The sequence below is a fragment of the Anser brachyrhynchus genome (genome assembly GCF_964034855.1).
Source record: "Anser brachyrhynchus genome assembly, chromosome: 4".
In the NCBI taxonomy this organism is placed as follows: Eukaryota; Metazoa; Chordata; class Aves; order Anseriformes; family Anatidae; genus Anser; species Anser brachyrhynchus.
Genome location: NC_137698.1, coordinates 29,590,446 through 29,613,864, shown reverse-complemented (window position 1 = coordinate 29,613,864; position 23,419 = coordinate 29,590,446). Strand labels below are relative to the sequence as shown.

At 38.4% G+C, this 23,419-nt stretch overlaps 1 protein-coding gene and 1 long non-coding RNA gene across 10 annotated transcripts in view; both read right to left on the bottom strand.

Moving 5' to 3' along the window:
- The window catches only part of FSTL5 (follistatin like 5), a 413,457-nt gene that overhangs the window by 367,476 nt on the left and 22,562 nt on the right, over nucleotides 1-23,419 (bottom strand). For 5 of the 9 annotated variants that reach the window (XM_080590003.1, XM_080590009.1, XM_080590011.1 and 2 more), the window contains exon 1: nucleotides 19,843-19,979. The exons of 2 other annotated variants lie outside the window; for them this stretch is intronic. In XM_080590003.1, coding sequence (XP_080446129.1) covers nucleotides 19,843-19,928 — 86 coding nt within the window. In that variant the 5' untranslated portion in view covers nucleotides 19,929-19,979. Of the gene's footprint in view, nucleotides 1-18,514; nucleotides 19,758-19,842; nucleotides 19,980-23,419 lie in introns of those variants that run through there. 2 more of the 9 variants (XM_080590012.1, XM_080590016.1) reach the window with 2 other exon arrangements.
- LOC308194298 lies at nucleotides 1,320-18,508 on the bottom strand. The gene is made up of 3 exons (XR_013950423.1): nucleotides 3,823-18,508; nucleotides 3,126-3,158; nucleotides 1,320-1,462 (listed from the first exon to the last, which is right to left on the bottom strand). It is a non-coding gene; the product is annotated as an uncharacterized lncRNA (long non-coding RNA).

Below are 23,419 nucleotides of genomic sequence, written 5' to 3'. Positions count from 1 at the left end.
CTTCTCATCCTGCTGTTGTACACTCTGCAACATGCGTCTTTCGGGTAACTCTTCTCCAAGATTTAATCTCTCCTCAGCACTACAACATTAAAGCAATGATCAGCCAGTATGAGAGAGAGAAAAACTGAGTGAGCATCCAACACATTGAAGATACAAGGGGCAGGTTTCTCACTACTCTTTTTCACTCCTGTTTCCCACCATTTGCCAAGTGAAATGCTTCACAAATCCACAGCACAGTGAAATAATCAAGATAAGATGCAACATGAACCATCTTCCAGTTCCACTATTTCTACAAATTGAAGAAAGGTTTATTTTTGTTTTTCTTTCTTGAATATTCAGAAAAAAGTGACCTTTATTCAACCATGATTGATGTAGCAACATAATCGGAACTAGTTCAGCATTTGAGTCCTCGTATAAGCATGAAAGAAAGTGAAAAACCTCTATTCACAAAATATGAATACGACATGTACTGGGATTGTGTCGACATATTTACACTGCAGTGATTTCTTGATGATGTGGCCAACTTTTTTACACTTAAAACATAAGGGAATAAAAGACTTTTACTGTAAGTCTTGCTACAGCAGTTTGAACTGGTTTTTGGCTGCAGTGTGTTAGGAACTTTTTCACTGCAACTATTCACTATCTATTATTCATGGTTACAGATGGCTGAGAGGTTTTTGAATAATACATTATTGAAGAATTTAACACCGGCATTTGCTGAATTATTTACTTTGAACTTTTTTGGTAAGATTAGTCGTACAAATATAGGCAACGATTTAGATTAAGTAGAAAGGAATGGCTGAAATAACTAGTGGAGGGACACAAACATAGCAAATTAGTTGTCCTTTAGATAATCAAATTATATTCATCTCTTGAGGTTCACGAAGGACTAAAACCATGCTGCTCATTGAAGAAGTGATACTTCACTATTCTCTTAGCTACCCAATTCAGCAACACCTAACTTCTCAAATTTCTTAGGATTACAGAGCAATAGGTTACCTTTACATTTACCCAAACCATGAATCAGTAATGAGCTGCATTTATTTATTTAGATCTAGCATGTTTGATCACGTAGAAATTTATAACAGGAAGTTCACATAGGAAGACATTTCACAACCAATGGTTCTTCATATAGAAAACTGCGAAACAGTTTTACCTTTTCTTGAAACAAGTAATATCTAAGTAGAGAAGTAGAGATATCGCAAGTTCTATCAAAGTGATTTCTATCAAAGTGATGCTTGTTTCCAGATAACACATTCCTCATTTTAAATGGTGTCTTTTTTTTTTTTTTTCTCCTGACACATTTAGAAGGAAATAAATTTTGGAAAGGAGAATATATTTTTCTGGACCTTTTGAAGGTTTTGAAGCTTCCTGCGAAATTTTTGCTATAAAATTCAGCATGCATAAGCCAGGATACGAAGTGGTCCTCCCTCCTTGGCACAGCCTGCAAGGCTCTCTCCTCCTGAGAAAGAATAAATTGAATGACAGAATCTCCAAGTAAGTGCATTAAGGAGTTCTCCATAATGTCAGTTACATTCTACAGACCAAACCCTACTTAATCAAAAGGATCTCTTGTCTTCATTGACATATTTTATAAAGAAGTACAAGTATGGTATCACTGAATATTGTATTCTGATAGTTCATTTGGATTTTACTTAATACAGCATAAGTAGAGTGGTTTTGAAGGTAGCTAGTCAATGCATCTCATCACGTATGAAATTCAGGAACTGGAACACTTACCGGAATAGCAAATTGATCTGACAGTCTCTCTGACTCCCCAATATATTTTACAAAACTGTCAAAGGGAAGGAACGTGCATCCCTAAAGAAATTATGCAGAGGAGGTTGTGGAAACTAGTTAAGAAAAAGCAGCTAAATTACCATCCATTGCATCTCCCTCTCCAAACACGTAATTACCATGACAAAGTATTTTTAGTGATACAGTTTATGATACATCCTGGTCAAACAACAGAAAGCTTGTTTGTAGCCCTTTTTAGGTATTCTAGCACCATCTTAATTCACATAATGCCAACAGGTGTTTAGAAAGGCATATCTAATGTTAAAGACTAGAACAGAAGGAAAAGTTGGTATTCATTCAGTGTGTTTCTTGGGACTCAATTTTATTCACCAACAGGAAGCTCATTTGAAGATTAATTGCTGGTCATGTTAACTCAAATATTCTACCAAATGGAGATTGTTTACTAACAGCTATACTCCTGTCATTCAGCTGTTGAAAATTAGAAGTTAGTTGCCAGTTCTCATTCACTCTGTTCTGTTTCCTTTCATGAAATACTGAATTCTAAACAAAGTAATAGCTTTTGAACTGACATGAAGAAATGTGAGTAGATGAAGTCATGCCTCTAACAATAAGAAAAGAAAAATAAATTGAGAAAATCCTCATTCCAACACACTGGGCTTGGACAGAAGTATACCCACATGTTACAGAAAGTCAACAAATTTGAAAGTATCGTAGCACCTTAGAAACATATGGAACAGTGCATGTGTGTTGCTCTTGGCAACCACCCAAATTGTCCCACATCAACGGCTTTTGAATTGGTTGTTTGTTTTTACTTGGAGTACACCAAAATAGAAGTGTCTGAATAAAAATGACTCTGAAATTGAAAGTGTTTTCTTGGTGTTTATAACTTATTCTATAGCTTTCAAAACTACAGATTTGAAGCTACATTTTCAAACCGCTATTTTTGAAACTATAAATTAAAAATTCATCAACATCCAAGTGTTTGCTTGAATACTCCTGAATAATATGCCTCAAAAGATTAAAGTTATTATGCATAAGCATGTAAATTTTACAAAAATAATTCCTGTTGTCTTATTCAGTATCTGAATAGTTTTAAAAGATCATTTATTAGGTTTCTGTCATTTTCTGTAACAAAACTATGGGATGGGAGCTGTATATGGGAGCTGTAGCACCACCGATTTGTTGTGTTTTTTTTTTGTTTTTTTCTTTTTAATGTACTGAGTTTTTTTGTTGCTTTACAGAGCACCAGCAGATAGTCACAATTTTCAGCTATTACAGCTTGACCTGACCTAGCCTTGCTTAAATAAAATGTATGATATTCCAAAGGATTATTACTGAGTCTTTCCATTCAAGTAGATGTTACTCACAATATCAGTCCTCCTCGGTGCTGAGCCTGATCCCTGTGTATAAATACCCAGAAAATGAGATGCTTTATTAGAAATTACACTTCATCTCTGTTTTATTACCACTATATTATCGCTAAAACACATACTGAGAACTTACCAGTGAACTTGTTAGGATTAAATTTGCAAAAACATACCTGATATTTTGTAGCAGACTAGAAAATGACAGCAGACAATTTTAAAAGCCATAAATTAGCCTAGATTAACCTCCAGATCTCACCAGTGTTTTTTTAAAATAAAAACGGGTCAGAATTTTAAAGGGCACTCAGCACCAAGTATAGCCATTAAAAAGGGTGAGAAGTGCTGAAGAACTTGAAAAGCAAGCCACATATATTTAAGCACTAGTTTCAAAACTTAAGTCCAAGCATCCAGCATTTAAAATTCTGCTTAGGCTTCTTAACATATGTGGTTAAATAAAGGGCTATTTTTTGGCCTTTTTACCTAGAAAGTTCTTAAAAAAAAAAAAAAAAAAAAAGCCCATTTCACTCCCAGATACATCCCTCCATAACATTTAAAATGCATGGTAGAAGGTGCCTGAATAAAGCATTATTACATAGCCCAGCAATCCCCTTCACTTCTGAAAACGAGCACACAACAGCAATAGCTTTTGAATGCACTGGCAAAGTAAATCCTTTCTGAGGAAGAAGGCAAGCTTACTAACAGGCATGCAGGTAAATGTGGTCCTGTGTATCTCTCCAGGACAGCCAGACTGCTACAGGTTGTTTTACAGCAGCTGCATCCAAGTAGAAAAGAGCATCTGCATGAGGTGAATCCCACTGAATTCAATTCACCCATACTATCCATTCATGCGAAGAAAAACCTATAAACGTTAGATCACTTTTAATTCAACAATAATACCAAAGGCTGCTTTGCCTCATCCTCACCATCTGTCATACCAGGGCTCCATATATTTTTTCCACAATGGCATATTCTCATCCTGCCAAATAAAAAATGCTTTTTGTTCCCCTCATAGGAACTGCATTCTGCCTCAAAACATGGAAAGTTTTAATGGCTTAACGCTCAGATATTTAATGGATTTTCAGACAACAACTGCACACACAAATGAACTTCAGCTTTGAACAGTAGTTCCTGTATTAGTTGTGTCACTCTACATAAAGCCAAGGTGTCTTGTGTCATCTGCCTATTTTTTCCAGAGCATTGTTTGGTTGCTTTCTCTTTGGTGCTATCAAAAGCGCTGAAATTTTATTCTAAAGCACAAATTGCAAGAGTTTTATTTCCATGACACATTATAAAACATCTGAGTATCTTTCATGAAACAAGTTAAATATTGGATGCAGAAGAAACCTGACATAAAATCCTTGAAGAGACTTGATATTATGTATTATGTTGCTATTCTCTTTTCTCCTTTCAAGATTTAGAAAGGAAATACTACTGAAAGTGTTCTAAGTTTTGCCACAATAGGAACATTCAAGTAGTTAAGGAATGGCTTCGATAAAACACAAAGTGACTTTCATTTTATCAGAAAGCAACTACGGAGAATTGGAGAAGAAAACAAAATGGTTAAAATACAAACAAACATAGCAACAACAAAAAAACGCTACTGGGGGAGACCCATGGGTTTTTGCAATTAATTGCACCGTCTCACGAAGTACATGTCCCTCAGCAATTTCACACCAACCACGAGTCAACAGTTTTCATATAACACAGAGCACATGTAAAATCAAGAGAGAGCCCAAGACTTCTTTTCCATTTCCCTGTACTTTTCTACTCCCTTTCAGTTTGGCTGATGTGATATATCCAAAACAGGCTGTCAGTTCTTCAAAACACCACGCTACCTCTCCTAGCCTCAAGAATCACCAGGCTCTGATTGGCACAGGTTTTCTGCCTACTGCAGGTATGTCTGACTAGCATAAGAGCTGGGGAAGCTGGAGGGAACCTGCTGTATAAGACTACTGGACAGCTAAAGAATGACAAAGACATTTTTAAGCCCATGGTTACTTGTGTACTTTTGTTTTACCATTAATGGAATGCTAGAAAGAGTGGTTGAAAGGCAGAAGGAAAGAGAGAGAGAGGCTCTTTGATAGGGTATCAGTAGTAACTGATGTTACTACAACATTCCCTATTGAGTAATATTTGCTGTCAGGCCTAGAAACTCACACTGACCTAAAACAAAACAACCCAACCAAACCCAAACCACCCCCACACCACCCCTTCTTCTCCCCATCCTCTCTCAGTACAGACAGTTTTGTTCACGTCATTTTTGAGCTGTAATAATTAAAGCTTCCTATAACCCTGGCCTTTAGCATAATGTATATGGTCAATGCTTGCAAGTTTACTGGGAAACCTGCAGCAACTTCCTATTATTCACTTGGTCACAAACACCTACTGAAGTATTAAATGAACTCAACCCATAAACCTGAAATCAGGTCCATTCAGAATCCCCCTTCCTGGGCTAAGTACTCAAAGAGTACTCATTCAAACCTACGGAGACAGGGGTATCTCCTGGTCTCTCACCAGATGATTAGCATGTTGAGACTTTCTTCTGAAGTGAAAATATGGCTATAGAACATTCCTATCGCACCCTGTTGTTTCAGATAATAACTGTTAATATTCTACTTCCATCTTTTCCTCTTTTTATGTTATCAGTACAGCTGCTAGAAACTAATCATTTTGAAACTTACAGAAGTTTTAATATTCTCGTCACTAGTGGGAAAAGTGTCAGTACACCATCTATAAAAACCTACTCATTTATGGTGCTTTTGTATTTAATGTGCATTGCCACAGAGCAATAAAAAAATAGCCATGCATAGAATATTAAGTTGACTTTAAAACTTACTGAACTACTATTCCTTAGAAGAGGCTGGTTAGAGGTTTTAACAAAATGATTTTTAGTTTAGAAAAGTGGATTTATTAAGACCTGAAATTTTGTCAGTGAGAAGGCACACCTCTCATGAGAAAAAGCCAGGAATTATTAAAGCTATGCTCTCTCAATGTGCAACATACCATATGCAATATACTCTGCTATTAGTTACATTGGGATGGTTTGCGTGCCTTTATTTTCCCCTTTAAATTACAAAAAAAAAAAAAAAAAGATTTGATTTCTGTTGATATGGACTGAAAAAAAAAAAAAAGCAGTAAAAATATCTCAGAAGTGTCTGCAGCCTTCTGTTTGAGCTGCAGTACTGCAATACTACCGGGCTTCCACAGCACGGGCAGCTATTCACAGGTCTTCCTTAAAAATAAGGACGTTCTTCCACAGCGACAAATTACATATTTCATCATTTCCACATATAAAACCATTGAAAAGACAGAAAACAGAATTGCTGCTTTCAGACAGATACAATTTAAAAAAAAAAAAAAAACATGACTTTGAATGTACATGTCAGGATTTATAAAGGGGTTAATATGCAAACAATTCCCCATGATTTCTGGTATTGTTTGATTCAACTTTAGGGTCCAATCCTCCAGCGTGGATCTGCTTTATCAATTTAATGTTCCTGTCTCATTTTGTCAGTTTTGCTGTAGTGTTAGGCTTGTGTTAGAGCCTACTGCTGAGCTGAGCTGGGTGAATAATGGACTTTCCATTGTGCTGGCTGAACCAAAAATAGTCTCAGATCAAATAGAATACTCTATTTTGTGATTTTGCTTGTTTGATTGATTGTTGTTGGTTTTTATTGCTGATATTTTCCTTTATTAAGTTTCTGAATAATTTTTAGTTATCAAAACATGAATACTTCGACTTAGAATAAATTACAACACTTTTTTTCCCCCTAAAATATTGAACAGTTTAGTTAGGGATTTTTATTAACAAGTACTTTGGTTTTATTTGTGAGAAAGCTTTTTTCTTCATGACATTTGATCAAGCTATGGGCACAGACAAAACCCAAAAACTATTTGGCTTCCATTAATGTCAGTTGCTATAAGGTACAATTTTTTGGACAACATCTCTATAGTAAGTTTATTTTTGTTTCCTTTTCTTATCCATTATCCAAACAAAGGCAAATAAGTTGTACGCATTTAGCTTTCCAATTTGGTTTGTATGCATAGTAATATTTAAAACATTTTTCTCCTTCAGAACCCCCTTCTTGGAGCAGGTAGTAAGACAGCAGAACATTCTCTAGACAAAATCAACTGAAATAAAATGTCATTCTCTACAGCTTCTGGGAACAATTGAGAAAGAGCTGTTATCCAAACATAGCCACCTCATACTAATGACACTGAGAATAACTGCATGTGTTATTTCATATATTGACTGAATCACAAACTAACATTTTAAGCAGGGAGATTAGAAGATTGAATGCAATTTTCACTTTCCCACCCCCTTTATTTTTCCAGATTCTAAACACTCAAAAGCTGGGAAAACTGGAAGCGATTGATATCAGGACTAAAAATAGGTATTGTTGTCAAACAATTCATTTATTTTTTCCTCCTGTGTTCACATACAAAGCTTCCTTCATTTTTTTTTAATGCCTTGGTAAAATTAAACTTTCAAAAATCCAGCATTTATCAAATTTTTCACACACAAAAAAATAAAAATATCAGTGGCTTTGCTTATAATGGGAAGAATCCATTCAAATCCCTGCTAAGGGATCAGAAGGAAGAAGCGATATTAACCCTGCAGTTTCCCACATCCCAGGAAGTTTCCCAGCCACTTGGGACTGGCACTATTTATAACCACTGTTAAGCAAAGTCCCTTTGTGTTTTCAGAATCAGTCTATAAACACACACGCTATATATACACAGAGCATTTTACTGAATAAAAGCACTCTGCTAAGCAATGACATTGCAGAAACTGTAGTATCTCAAAATTTATAGTTTGTCTGGGTGAGGTGAATTTAAAGAATCACTCACTACTAAATCAAGTTTCTACGTTTTTCAAAGAAAGGTCACCAACTGCTTTAAGAAGTGAATGTTGACACCCAGCAATTTTCAGCAAAACATGTTAGCTCTAAACATCTGAAAAATATAGCCTTGATTTTTCAAAGCTCATCTGTTGGCAACAAATCTATAATCCACACACACTGCATCCCAAGTTGTTAAAGATCCCCCTAAAAATGGAGAGGGATTTGGATTCTGGGATACTTGATTGTGCTTGCTCCCCTTTCCCACGTTCCCAAGAACTGAGAATTGCATATGGGAGAGACGATGTTTCTGCGATCGGACCACGACTCGTCCCAGAACCTCTCAAGCTGCTGTCGTACAGATCACCCATTGTGCTGGTAACTGTTGAGCAACACTGATTCAGTTTCAGAGCAATGACCAGTAATTACCACAGCTTGACTGGCTGCGAACTCTGCAGAAAAATGAGTTTGCATTTTTGTTACAATGAACTCTACGCAGGACGCTGTACACATCCATTGAAAAAGGCTGACAGTTCTACTGAAAGGCAAGAAGCAGATAGAGAGTCAGAAAAATAGATAAAGCAAGCCTCCTTTTGGAGCAAGAAGATTAGTTTAGGCCTTATATCTTTGTGTGGATAAATAAATAAAAATGCACATATACCCCTACAACTTTTCTCACAGATGTTGCTACTCTCAAGATTTGCCAAGATCACAAAATCTATAAGTAATACCATAACATTTACATTTTCATGACCTCAGACTTCACCATCATTCACTAAAAGTCTTTCATTCATGGCAACACTCCTGAGATCAATTGGTATTTTATCTCGCTGTTGCAAATAATCTGTCCTATTACCCTTCAGGTCAAAGCTGAAATACAAATTCTGTTGCAGTAACATAATTCAGAACTTCAGTATGGATAATATTTTGTTCTCGGCAGCGAAGGGTCGGTTAAGGAACATTTAAACTAATGGGATATTTACAATCCCATGGGCCCTGGACAAAAAAAAAATCTGGAAATGTTTCTTGTTATGCAGAAGGAGAGTTATCTGTCAAACCATGAAATCTTACAGACTCAGAGATACAAAGCTAGTGAAAGAGGAGGGGAAAAAAAAGTCTATGTTCTAGCTTTTGCTTCAGTTTACACAATTAGTTTTCAACAGCTTGACAAGACCAAAAAAATTACACTACCCAATATTTTGCATATTAATCAGTAGCACAGGAAAATCCCTCACCTTTGGCTCGATATGAAGGCATCTGAAGGTTATACTTGTTGCAACTTGGCAAAGTTACCACATTGTCAGTACACTCCTACAGATCCACTTCCCACTAATTCTAGTGCCAGACTCAAATGGACAGAAAGAGAAATTTAAACTTGATCTGTTAGACCAAGAGCATTGGTTCAAAGGAATTTGTCAGGAGCTGAATACTGATGCTTTCTGCAACGCTTGGCGAGGATTTCTCTCTAGAAATTTCCCTAAAGAAATAGCTTCCCCTGAGGACCACAGGAATGCTGGGTGCATTAAGCTTTTAGAGTTAGCTTCCACCGCAGTGGGACATGGGAGGTCACCTGCGCCTTTAGCCAAACCTGTGGGATTTAAGCAACCTCCAGAGACCGAGAAGACATTCTTAGGTTATCCGTTGACAGGGACAACAGAGCTAAGAAGTTCTATGGACTTAGTCCATCATGTTTATTGTCTGCATCAGAGGACGACTGTTTATTTCTGTACCATTTTGTATGTCTAATATTTGACCTTGTTTGTTTGGAGACAATTCTGCAACCATTAGATTTCATTATCAGAACACAGCCCATTTAGTATAACTCCATATCAGCCCAGGAGCAGTCATGATTTGGTACTTCATCTCTGTGGTTAGTGCTTATAAATTTTTGAATGCTTATGTAATAGTATACTCCAGTCCTACAAAACAATTTCGTTTGCTGTGTTCAATCAACTCACCCAGCTTTTTCTTGCATGTTATTTTATTGGTTTGCTCTATAGTTTGACTTTTATATTCAATGGATCAAAGGAAAGAAAGCTTTCTTTACTGTCTCTATACTATTTTTTTTCCCATCAAAATATGTTAAAATCCTAAGTTTTTGTTTTATTTTGTTTTTGGGGGGTGTGGGGGGGCGTCCTATTATTAAGACATATCTAGAGAAAACACTTGGATTTCATTGAGGTCACTATCTTTTTTTTTTTTTTACTTAAAGTATAGCAGAAACATGACAGATTTTAACATTCAGAATTATATCAATTAGTTATTCTCCTCCAGTTAACATTACTTACTTATTAGAAATTGTTTCAACATTATTATTAACAGGAGGACTGTATGCAATATGAAGTCTGATGTTCTTGGTTTTAAGATATGCTTATGGACTGCAAAAAATTGCTTCAAAGATAGGGCACCCTTTCTCTGCTTCATATAATGATACGCAAGCAGCATATAGATGTGTTTGTCTCCCCCAAAAAGGAAAGGATGTTGACATGTAAGATATGCATCCTAAATATAACATTGCATATTTATGTCTTACTGAATTAAAGAACCAGAACATTCAGGAAATAAAAAATTCCACGCACATACATACTCAGAACGCCATATTAAATTCACTGATGTCATCAACAGATGTTTCCACTGCTTATCCCTATGACTTCGTTCACCAAGTACTCAAGAAGCCTTCAAGCAGAAGATTTCAAACAAGAAATGTTACCAAAGAAACCAAAAGTCAGGCTTCCACACCACCACCACCCCCCCGCCCATATTCAGATAGCTGCTCTTGGTCAAACAAGTTCACAAAAGGGGTAAGAGGTTCTCAGCTCAGATTTGACTAAATGCAGAAGCACCGTTTACAAAGTGATAAAATTGAACTCTCAAGATGTGACAGTTTCTTGGGGATGAAGACAGAAATATCTGGATAAAAATAATAAACATCCCCAAACAAATAATAAAAGCCTGTACCTGTCTATTATCAATAAAAATGAAGCCTAAGCAATCAGACTTTAGGCTGTTACTGGAGAACTCTGCATCCAGGTCCAAACTGGATTGCTTAGGGGAGGAGTTTGGGCTCAAGAGAGTGCTTATATTGGGCGCTGGACACACAAATACCATCAGCACTTGCACGTCTCAGGCAAACTGCAGTCCATCCTCTAAACCATACAGCAGCATACCCACAGTCCTAGGAACCTACCTGCCCACACCTCTGTGCTTACCCCTGATCTGACCTGCTCTTTGTCACCCTGCAACATCTATGCAGTGAAATGTGAAGTATCTGCCCAGCTCCTAAGGGACTTTTCTGGCATCATGCCTGATGCAGAGAGAAGGCAGCCGAGCCTTCTTTCTTCCAGCAGAGCCAGTTCAGCAGTCAGTTTGTGTAGGAGTTTTGTGGAAATGCCACTCAAACAACAGCACTCAGCTGAGACAGACCTTAACAAACCATAAGAATAAAACAAGCGGAAGACTCACTCAACAATTATGTATTATGTAAATTATGGGATTTACCCAGCTCCACAAGACCATAAAGCACACTTGCCTTAAAGTGCTCCCATGACATCTTTAGACTACAGGTCGTGCTACAGTCTTTATTTACACAGAACTCCATAAATTACAAAGCATGGTATTAAGCAAGGCAGGAGGAGAGCCCCACACTCCCAATTTCAACATCCATAATGAGGGGTGGTGAGCTAAATCAGGCCATTCAGGACATAAGACTAGACTTTATGAAAACAACTAATCATAGGTCGGCAGGAATCAGACAAATTAAAATGCAAAGTTGAGAACAAAATACAGAACATCCCCATGCTGCTCTGCTGTGACAAAACTGCAGGTGCAATGACAATGAACTAAAAAAGAAAAGACAAGGGGGATGAGAAACACAAAGCTGTTTTTTATTTAAAGGCAGTCTGAATACAGTAGGACACGGTGTAAGAGACTTTATGGATGTAACTTTGATATAAGTCTACAAATGAGGAGCAGTTAACAGAAAGTGATCGCTCATTTTATCTTCAAATAAAAGAAGCAGGTAGCACTAAAACTAAGAAGCAACAGGCTCAAACCAAGCTCTGTCTCCTCATATAATGTGCACTCAATCTATAAATTCCATGCCATAGGATGCTGTGAAAGCTAATATTTTGTATGAATTCAAGAAGTCACTGCACAATTTCAGGGCAGAAAGAGTTGCATAACAATACAAAGATTCTATTTCTAGCTAATGAAGCCTTGAATCACAAATTGTTGAGGGTTGTGAGAACGCACTGGAAAAGCATTCCTTGGTGTCTGGGTGACTGCAGGTTTAGCCTTCCCTGCGTGCTTCCCGAAGGCCACAGGTGGAGGCGGTGTGCCAGGCTAAGTGAACTCTTGGGCAGATCCCCGGCTTTTTTTCCCAAACCACAGCCATCCCTAGAGCTTACGGTCTGAGAAAAGACATCGCTGCGAGACCAGACCCCACAATAAGACCTTGCCAGCAATACCCTTATGCACATCAAGTCCCAAGCACATGTAAGAATACCAATACAGAAATAGTCTGTAGGGTATGCGGGCCACATGCTGAAGTTTACTAAATATGAAATTAATCTTAAGTTTTGCAGAGGGGCTTAAATAGCTGACAATAATACCTGTAATTATTTCACATGCTAATTAGTGATTCAGAAACATCTTAAAGCAACGCTCATTAATTCTTTGGGAAGGAAGAAATATAGTTTAAACTCCTTTCTGCTTCATTAATATATGGTGATAACACAGGTTACTTTGTCTAATTAACTACAAAAAAATAGTTTCCTTAGGTCCAAAAATCACTAAATTCTATGGAAGTTAACATTTGACTATAGCTGGGCAGGCAAAGAACAGAATTGAAAGGGACAGCAACAATGTCAAATCCTCTCAGGAAAACACCAGAAGTAGACAACCAATCAACAAATAAATTTAAAGAGACTTTTTAAACGATACTAAGCTAACCATTTTCTCTATATGTGGATCTCTTAACCTATACTTTTTTTTGGTCTTTCAACAGCATTCCAAGTTGAAAGGTGCTACTGATGATAAAACACTCTACAAACACCTTTCAAATTCTGGTGAAATGCATTTGTTATGCAACTATTTAAAATGCAGGTGTAGCTCCCAGGGAAAAAAAAAAAAAAAAAAAAAAGAGTGTCTGCTTTATTAAAGAGAATCATACAATGTGTGTTGGCAGTATTTAAAGAAGGTGGAATTTTTGTTGTCTATGTTGGGGAGTTCAAAGACCTCATACTGAATCTTTTCACAGCATAGGAACACTTTCTTGAAATTGCATTTGGTTTTGTTAGCAGCATGCTGGGATATTATTGAAACAGTGGGGAAAAAAAAAAAACTCTGTTTCCACTGAAAAACAATGTTTAGAAAATTATTTTTAAAAATGTGTTAAGGGAGCAAAAATAACACGAGGAAGAAACTAGTGCATGTATTCCCAGTACCTTTTATGAGCTACGCATAATAATGAAGTAAAAAGACTGCACTGCTACCAGGTAGTTCCCTTTCACAGTAAAAGCTATAGGAGCAGACTGGGAAAACAAAACAAGATGAAAAGACACAAAACAAACAGAAGTCTTTGCATGGTGGCAGAAGTGTAGGTGTTCTTGCCGCTCAGTCTGGTACACTCTCCAGTATTGTTGATGTTAATTACTCAGAGACATTAAATCTTCTGTGCTAACTTCTAATCCCTTAAACATTCCTTCATGCAAATCTGATGACACACTTCTATCCAAACTCCGTCTTCCATCCTATTTTAAAAAAGGATTCTTCTTCTAGCAAAAAAAATGTGGGTAGCACTGAAAACATTTTTTAAAATCCTTGTCTAAATCTGAAAATCTCTTGAAGTTCGAACTTCTTCATAAACCAACACACATTTTTGGCAATTTCTGAAAAGGTTTTAAGTTATATATGTGAGAAACACTCCGTAGCCAATAACAACTTAGGCTCAGGCGAGGATCTCAGTGAAGTAGTAATTTATTCGCGATTGCAATGGCAGGCACCCCACAAGCAGGAGAGCGCACCCACTAGTTCCAAAACACAGTTTATACACTTTTTGATGACAGGACCCTCCCCTGTTTCCCCACTGGAGTGGGTAATCCAGGTTCACAATCTATCTGATGCTTCACAGACAATGCCTGGCCTTCAGTTGCCGGCCTGCTTTTGAGGTGGTAATGTTTTGTCCCCTTATCTGGCTTGACTTAACATAGTGATTTTCACCTGATTGCCCTAAGGAGTCTGGTTGTCTGCATTTTACGAGGTCACCTGCTGAGCTTTCTTATCACTGTAAGCATATCTCAATACCACATTCCTTCCTTCTAAACAATGTAACACTGCAAAAACAACATTTCTATTCCCACATATATTTAGGTGCAAGATATGTTTTTGAAATATGTGTGGCTTTTTTTCTAATCTGAAGAGATAAAGATTGAAAGAAGCACTTAAATCGGCAGTAGTTGCAACAAGATACTAACATTTCATGGCTAGAGACTAACAGACTTTCTATGTAATCTACATAACAGGCCACTTCAGCATTAGGGGCCTTTTGGAGGACAAATGCCACCAAAAGAAACACCATCAACATCCACGATAAACCACATCAGACTTATTTTACAATTCAAATGAGTGTGTGGGGGGGAAAACCAACTCTCTATTTCTTTTCCCCTTTCAGAAGGGAACCCAAGAGAGCTTCGTTCTGAAACCAAAATCAGTCAAGCAGGCTCTCACCCCTTCCCACCTCTGATTCCAGGGAAAATCCAGGGACGAGAACCTGCTGCAACTACATGCACAGATTTATTATTATTATTATTTTTTTTAATTATTTTAGTAACTCATGCTAGAACTTAGCCTGAACCATCTGTGTTCTCTTTCAGGTACTCTGCTTATAAAACTGCATGATAGGGAGGGAAAGCCAACCTGGCTTCATGCATCTCTCCCCAGACCCATCCCTCCCCCCCCAACCCACCCCAAAAAAACAAACACCCCCAGAGAACCATTCAGAAATCTTGGCAAAACCTATAAAACACTTCAGTGAAAATGCAGGTTTCCAATCAAATAAGCCCCTGTAAAAGAACAGCACTAAAAGTGATGCAGATTGCATTTCTTGGATTTTTTTTTTTTCCCTTCCATTATCAGAAGCTCAGTGTCAAGGAGAAGCTTCTGTTTAGGCACAGAATATTGCACTATTTTAGTAAAGCAGCAGCAACAAACAGGAAAAAAACAACACCTGTCTTCATGTGTGTGAATAGCAATACTCTGGTCATTGTTATCTGGATAGGAGGAGATAGCAGAATCAAATTTTCTCTGTAACTTAAAATGCAATATTTACTTTGTTCCTTTCTGATTTTCTGTTGTCTACAGATACAGTTAGGTAATGCCCCATCATTTTCAAGGCTGTTGCAATGTTTTAAAGACAAAGCAATAAGGTTTCGTCTCTAGATTACTGAGAATCAAGTAGGAATGTTAAGTGCCCTTAGCTACTGATATTAGCTCCAAAATTCAAATAAACCATGCAAACTCCAGAAGGAACTTACAGCAATAGAATTATGAAGCTACAAGTCAAGATATCACCTCCATTACAAAAATCTTGTGTAGCCTTGAGAAAATTATTTAACTCATTAACTAAATATGGCAGGCAAGTTGGGTAGGTGGGAAGGGAAAAGATCTTTTTGACAGTTTTCTTCTCATGTACCTTTACAACTAATTTCCTGTTCTTTCCCACCCTTGTTTTCTTATTTACACTCACACTCTGGTTAACACTTAACATGCCCATCACCCTATGTCTGTCAAGATAGATGCAGCCAAGCATCAGGCTTCTCCCTGACGCCACAGGGCTATTTCTACAGGCAAACACGGACACTCCTTATCATCCAAGCAGAAGGGTATGCAAGACCTGCAGAGGTGAAGGCAGGACTGCCATTACTGTCTCTTTGCCTTCCCTCCTTTCCACAACGAGACAAGGTGTGCATGTGCTGAAATTTGATTGCTTCCTTATTAACTGAACACAGCTAAAACCTGAAATACGTTTTACATTGAGCACTAACTCAAAGTGTCTTTACTAACAGCTTGAAGTTTCTATCTTTATCTATCCATATTGTACTCAAAGCAACATGATTTTCTACAATTCTGTTGAAAACTGCTTTCTACAAAGACATGCAGCTCCATCAGCTTCTCCTGCTGGTATAAACAGCCCCAGGAACCATGTCAGAAGACTTCAGACTTCTGTCAGAAAGTTGATTTTTTTTTTTTGCTTTCCTGTTTTGTTCGTTAAGAACGGAAAAAAAAAATGGCAATTGCTAGCGTTAACTATTCCTCTACTGTCACTATGAAACATCGCTAGTATTACTCTGAAAATGGGCAAAAATCCTGTTCCAAACACCCACAAAATTGGACTGTACACTTCTCATAGATGTGAAACAATCAGCTTTGAAACAAACGTTTTGAAGTTTTCAGGGATAAGCTAGTATGGGGAGGGGGGGAAATTCCGTAGCAAACACATCACCGTCTGTTTATCACATGATCAACAGGGTTGACATTACAAAAAGGAATCCCTCCTGCTCTTTTTATACAAGTCCAGAATATTACGTGAAGTTTTCATTTTGGCAAACCTTTTGCGATTTACTGTGAGACTCCCATTCTGTGGTTGCACAGGCATGATTACACAGCTCCATGTTTCTTCTCCATTTAACAAAACAGAAACAAACGAGGTCATAACTTACAAAGTGAGTGCCACCTGTCTGGAGTAAAACTACTGAAATCCAGTTGTTCTAAGCAGATCAGAAAGAGCATTTATACTCAGCTTTCTTAGGACACGGATACATGAGCACTAACTTTTGGGAGTGCTGAGCTAGTATGGCACTATTACAGCACTGGAAACTAATGTTACAGAGTTCACCTAAGAAAGCCTGGTGTAGATCTACCATTCTGAAATGGAAGTTCAAAATCAAGAGTTTGATTTATTCTCCTCTTAATTTAGCTTCACAACATAGGTTAGTTAATATTTCTCAAATTCAGCCCAAACTAGAAAACAGTTAGTCATCTCATCATTTAGTATTAGCTGACAAGATATTTAGCTACAAAAATACCTGAAAATCAGACACACAAAAAAAATGCTCTGACTTCAATTATAGCACATAACACTGCTACGCCACCATCTTATGTCAATCATTTTCTCAGTCCCCATGCTAGAGGAAAGTTTTATTGCAGCAAATGCAGTTTAATAACGATCACTTTAAAGAAGTCCTATAAGTTAAAGGATGGGGGGGGGGGAATTCTGTGCTACCATTGAAGGTATAATGTTCACACTTACGTCACCTCTCTAAGTAGTGTTAGTCCTCTAAAAGGCATTCAGTTGTGTTTTTATTGTGTTTGTTGTTTTTTTTTCCCCAAAATGAGTGATTCTTAATGTTGCGCCATAAGACCTGACCGATAATGCTCAATTGTTGTCCTAAACTAGAGAAATATCACCAAGTTCACAGCTTGTTTAGAGAAAAAAGCCAAAAAGATACTTGAGAAGGAATAAATTAGGAAGATTAAGTCCACCTACAATTATCAGCATACACTTTAGTGCACATTTTTATCCCAGCACAGGGTAAAGGAGACAACATAAGTATTATTTCTTTTTTGTAAAGGTTTCCTCAAACAGAGAAAAGCATCCTGGTTTTCAGTATACAAGAAACTAAAAGCATTTTAAAGCCTGGATTGTCACTGAAACCTCTAATCATCCTGAGCAGGCCCAGATCACATAGCCAAGTCTTTATTCCTTTTCTTCTTTTTCAATATCCCTACTATATATCAGACATAGTTCTTTGTACCAAGAAAATCTCATCTTTCCAAAGTAGTTTCCTTTGTCATTGTTATTTAACTAAGAACAAAATATATGTGGCGAATGACCTTTGTGCTGTGCAATCTCTCTAGTCATGTAGTCCTCAGACAAGTGAAATAACTGTTTCCTTATTTATAGCCTCCAATTTCAGTCAATTTTGGTGCATTACATTCCTCATATATCTTTTTTCCCCTGAACATAACATGGATTTGTCTAAAGCTTCACTTGCAGCTGAGCTGCAAATATTCTATTTAAGGGTACTAATCAGATCCTTATTTGTTGCAATAGAATATGCATTTAATTTACTACACAAGCCATGTGGAAAAAAAGATCCTGTTTTTAAAATTTTCCTGCTATCTTTTCCAAGCAGGACCAAGCAGAAGATTAATGTGGAAGTACAGTGACTTTCTTCCACTATCATCACTTCAGCCTACTGAAGGTCTCCTGGTTCAATTGCATAACTGGCTAGAAAACACATGGGTGCAAGTTTAGAAATACTGATGAAAGATATATATTTAGACACGTCATTCATTATGCACAAGGCATTTTTTCTTCTTCTGAAGTATATTCAGTAAGACATCTTCTCAGAGGTACAAGGAAGTGAGAAACAGAATGAAACATTGTTAGAAGGATTTTCATCAACAGCAGACTGAATTTTGACCTAGCTCCTTAAGATGCATTATATTACCAGAGAGAAAAAAACAAACCAGGAGAAAGACCTCCCTTACCTCTCTCTCTAGCCATGCTAGTTCTTTTCTTCCTCAGCAATCTGCATCTTTGATCATCTTTCTAGAATGAGATAATGAACTTGTGTCTGTGAAGCACAGGAGAGCAACACCCTACCCCAGGCAAGAGCTGTTGCCAGAGATATGGGACCCTGCTGATCAAAGGGCTGATTCATGGAAGTTTAAACTTAACTGGTTTTTGGTTGCTGGTCAAACATCCCTGCCTGTGGAGTCAGCCAAGACTTTATTTACTGCAGTTCATTACATGATGGAAGAAAACAACTTGATACAGGCCCTTGCAAGAAAGGCTGAGATTAATGTCCTCCAAGCAGAGGGCAATTAAGACTATTTAGATTGATTGTTAGTGATCAGTGTAACAAGTAAACATGTTGATTTAAAATGTGCTCAACAAAGCCTGATAAAAAGTAGTTAGATGTTTTCAGGAATAAAAATGAAATTAGCCAATTTTCAAGCTAATTTCTTTTGCTGGTGTTCTGGTGAAAGTTGTATTACATGAGAGAAATTAAAATTGAGAAAAGAATAATTAGATATCATTAAGATCTCGTTATCTTAGCAGGGCATTTTGAATTGAAACAGCAACAACAAAGTATTCTCAATGGTGTAGCAAATGCTAGGGGTATACCGTCTGTTAAAAACACTTTGAGAACTATTTAGAAAGTATCACCAAAACAATACAAAATGATATCAAACAGCTAAAATGAACAGTCTCAGTAATAGTAATACTTTTCACTTGTTCTATTGGACTTTGCATGAGAGCTTTTCACAGTATTTTACAAGCACCTATTTCATTTTTGAAATGGTTCTTGTACTATGTTGGTTGCCAGTTAGCACTGCTATGACTAAAAAACAACTGCTAAAGATGACAGTATCATAATAACTGCTAAAGAAGACAATCTTGTACTCCAAGGCCTGCATTCAAAAGACTAGCTAGGCCTCTCCGATAGTGAGCTAAAAGGCAGCTAGGCCTCACATAATCTTATGCCACTATTTTCTTCAAAGAAAAAAAAAAATCCTCTTAGACTTAGAGCATCCAATTAATTTTCTGTTTCCTAAAACTGTAAAAAAAAAAAAAACTACACCTTCCAGAATTAATCAAGGCCCCATACAGAGACAGGGCTGACACCACCTCTCAGGTGTCTCTCCTGACACATAGTTAAACCCTTGTCTTAGGCCTAGATTCTAGTCTATTCTAACAATTTAAATTTAAATTCTTTTCCATTTAAACAGAATAACAACTTGTAGCAAACCACATTTTTGATTAAAAGTTGCATTGTCGCCCCCCAGTGCTTAAAATTGAAGCAGACACTCACCACAAGCCAGTTCTCGGTCCCACCCCGTGAACAGCCTTTGAGGAAAACCTTGACATTCCATCAGTAAAGACTCGCCGTTGTTCCATTTACAGGACAGCTCTCCCTCTGGAATCAGTCTCTTACTTATATATCTGCTGGATTCTAACCTCCTGCAAGGCTGCCCATATTAAAAATATCAGCATATACGCACTCTGGTGCCATTTTCTGAAGAATGCGGTTCCCCATGCATGCAGATAGGCCAGTCTGTTTTCTACAGGGTGAGATAATTAAGCACACTGCCAAGCAGCGCAGTGACTGCTGTCCCTAACCTTTTTTTTTGTGAAGTTTCTCCTCCCTTCTCTCTTAACAGGCATTTCTCAGACTCCTCATGAAAATTAAGATGTAACACTTAACATTGATTTTTTTATTATTTATTTGTTTAAAGTTTTGACAGTCTCTTCCAAAGACCACTCAATATTTGTAAGAAAGCCACAAAGCAGCTACTGCATGCCAGGGGGAAAATAATTGCGGCAGCTATAAGGACTTCATGGAAAACTGTACAGGAAAAGGAAAGCCCTAATGCAGTGTGTGACAGCCTGTGACATGGACAAGCACGTTTTGTAATCTGTCTCTGCAAAGCAAGTCCCGGATGCACAAGCAAAATTACACATTTTGAGTTGACCTCAAACTACAATTTTTTCTTTGCATGAAGTTATTATACTGCTGTTTATTGTCCTAAGTGAGGGAAGAAATTCGCTAGCAGGCAGCACGTTATTATTTCGTTTCCACTTCTGTGCTGTTACTTACATAATTGAATTGATAGCACTTCAGTAAAGTCCATCATAATAAGCATATGTTGCATTAACATATCAGTCAGATACACTGGTATCACTAGACAAAGGCATCATGTTCCTTATCTACATTCTGTTCCTCATTCATCCATAATAATTTATTCTCACTAGTAATTAAATGGGACATACACATATTGTCCTGTACATTGTAATTAGATATAATTTGATTTGATTTTTGCTTCCCCACAAGACTGTAGCTAGATGCACAATTATTGAGAAATATAATTTTGAGAAATCTAACACTCCTGTAGAAAGTTAACCTTCCTTTGGATTCATCTCATTCTTTCTATATACAGTGGGTTTTTCACCTATTTCAAACTAGAGTTGGGAGAAGAGGTGCTAAGGACTTGGCTTTTTAACTAAAGCAAAGCAAATACACACACTAAAAAATCAAACCAAAAAAAAAGTATCTTATTTTCATCATTCTTGTTACAGGAAAATATGCGTGTGATTTACCTGCAGACTGGAATCTGGCAGAAATTATTTTTGATGTTATTTTCTTTGTCAGATACTGATTAGTGGGGGGAGGGGGGAAGTGCCAAAACATAATTGCTTCAATAAAACACTCAGAATATTTTTCATGATTTTTTCCCATGGAAACCATTCTGGTCAAGATCTGGGAAGAAATTTCTTAAAGAGCTCCACATTGGAAACTGAGTTTCATCACATTTCAGGTGAGGATAATAATTACATGGAGAGTAGTAATCCTTCAAATTGAATTCTTCAAGCATTACTATTAGAATAGACAAAAAGTGAATCTACTCCAAAACAGTTGTAGTGATGATCAGCATGATCATGGTGATGTGGGAGACGTGATCACATCATTGATCCACCCAAATGGAACAGCTCTTGATGGAAAGACTAAGAAAAATCAGTTAAAGAATACCAACAATTTGGTATTAAGAACATTTGTCAGAGATTTGAAAAGCTGATTAACAGTCTTGGCACGACTATGAGAGATGAGATTTCAAATAATTTCTCCATTATCTGAGTTCTCACAGTAGTTAGTTACCATCTGACATAAAATTGCTCCGAAAAAAGCTTCACAAATATTTGCTTGTCCCAAGACAGTATGAAAGCCAAGCAAAAACAAATGTCAAAAACCTGCAACTGTCTTTGCTGGAGAGGAATTAACCTTTAACACATTTTCTGCTACTATTTAAATGGAAAATTGGCATTCTTAATTACTATAGTAAAAATAGATGAATTATGAATGAGGTTTGGTTTTGTTTCATGTGGTTAGGATAAGTTCCACGTAAAATTATGAAGTTCTATATGAAATTATCATAAAGAATGCAAGAGACTAAGAGATTTCACTAGCAATGCACTTTACGTACAACTAGCATAAGACTGATATCCTCATGAATTGGCTATGTGCAATAACTTATATTATATCTTATTATATCATATATCTTGCCGAGGCGACCGGCTCCGGGGCAGACGCGTGCTGCAGCGGAGCGCGGGATCGGGACAGGCAGGGCTCTTTTTCGGGCATCGAGCCTACGTGAGGGAGCCGCCAGGCACCGGCAGCCCTCGTGAGGGAGGCTGACGAGGCGTAGGCGGAGCCAGCAGCGTCAGCGACAGCTCCTCCCCCCGGCCGCTCAAAGGCAGCCCTTAGGGAGCGCGAGCGACCAGGAGCGCGGCGACCAGGGCCGGCAAACAGGGAGTGACGCGGCAGTTAGCGAGGCAGTGAGCGCGGGCAGGAAGGGCGGGGACCCATCGTCGCTCTGTTGCAGCTGCCTCTCCCTTCGGTGCTTGTAACCTGCTTGCGTAGAACCTGACCATGGTATCAACCAGGCAGAAAACCGTGGCCTCCGCATCTCGTGCGGCATCTCCAGCCACGGTCACCAGGGTGGCTACTCAGACGGAGGGATCCGGGAAACACGCAGCTGTCCAGGTCCTGGGCTGCAGAGTGTGCCCCAGCCTTCTGTCGGTCTCCGACAGCAGTGGTGGGTATGCCTGTGGGAGGTGTGCCCAGGTTGAAGAACTGCTCAGCCAGGTAGCGGTGCTCCGGGAGGAGGTGAACAGGCTCAGGAGCATCAGGGAATCGGAGATGGAAATTGACTGGTGGAGGTGCACTCTACCCTCTCTGAGGCAGGTTCATGAGCCTGCCACAGCACAGGCGTCTCCTGTTATGCAGAAGATGGAGGTTCCCTCCTCCTGCCAGGCAGCGGGAGGAGACCTAGATCAAGGGGGGGAATGGAGGCAGGTGCCTATTCAGGGTGGTAGGCGAGCCCTCTCTCTGCCCACCTCACCTTCTCATCTACCCTTAAATAATCGATATGAAGGACTAGAACAAGACAATCTGAATGACAAAGTAGATAAAAACCCGTCCCAGTTGGAGGGGGCGCCTAAGACAAGGCGACCTACACATCGCATTGCCACATCATCCTTCAAAAAAGAAAGAAGGGCTATTGTTATGGGGGGCTCCCTTCTGAAAGGGACAGAGGGACCGATATGCCGACCGGACCCAACCCGCAGAGAAGTCTGTTGCCTCCCTGGGGCTCGGGTGAGAGACTTCGCCAAGAAAGTCAAGCGCCTGGTACGGCCCACTGACTACTGCCCGCTACTGGTCTTTCAGGCTGGTAGCGATGAAGTAGCAACGAGAAGTCCGAAGGCGATCAAAAGAGACTTTAGGGATTTGGGGCGACTACTTAGAGGATCAGGGATGCAGGTTGTGTTTGCCTCTGTCCTTCCGATAGGGGGGATCGAAGCTGAAAGGCGTGCTGTTCACATAAACTCGTGGC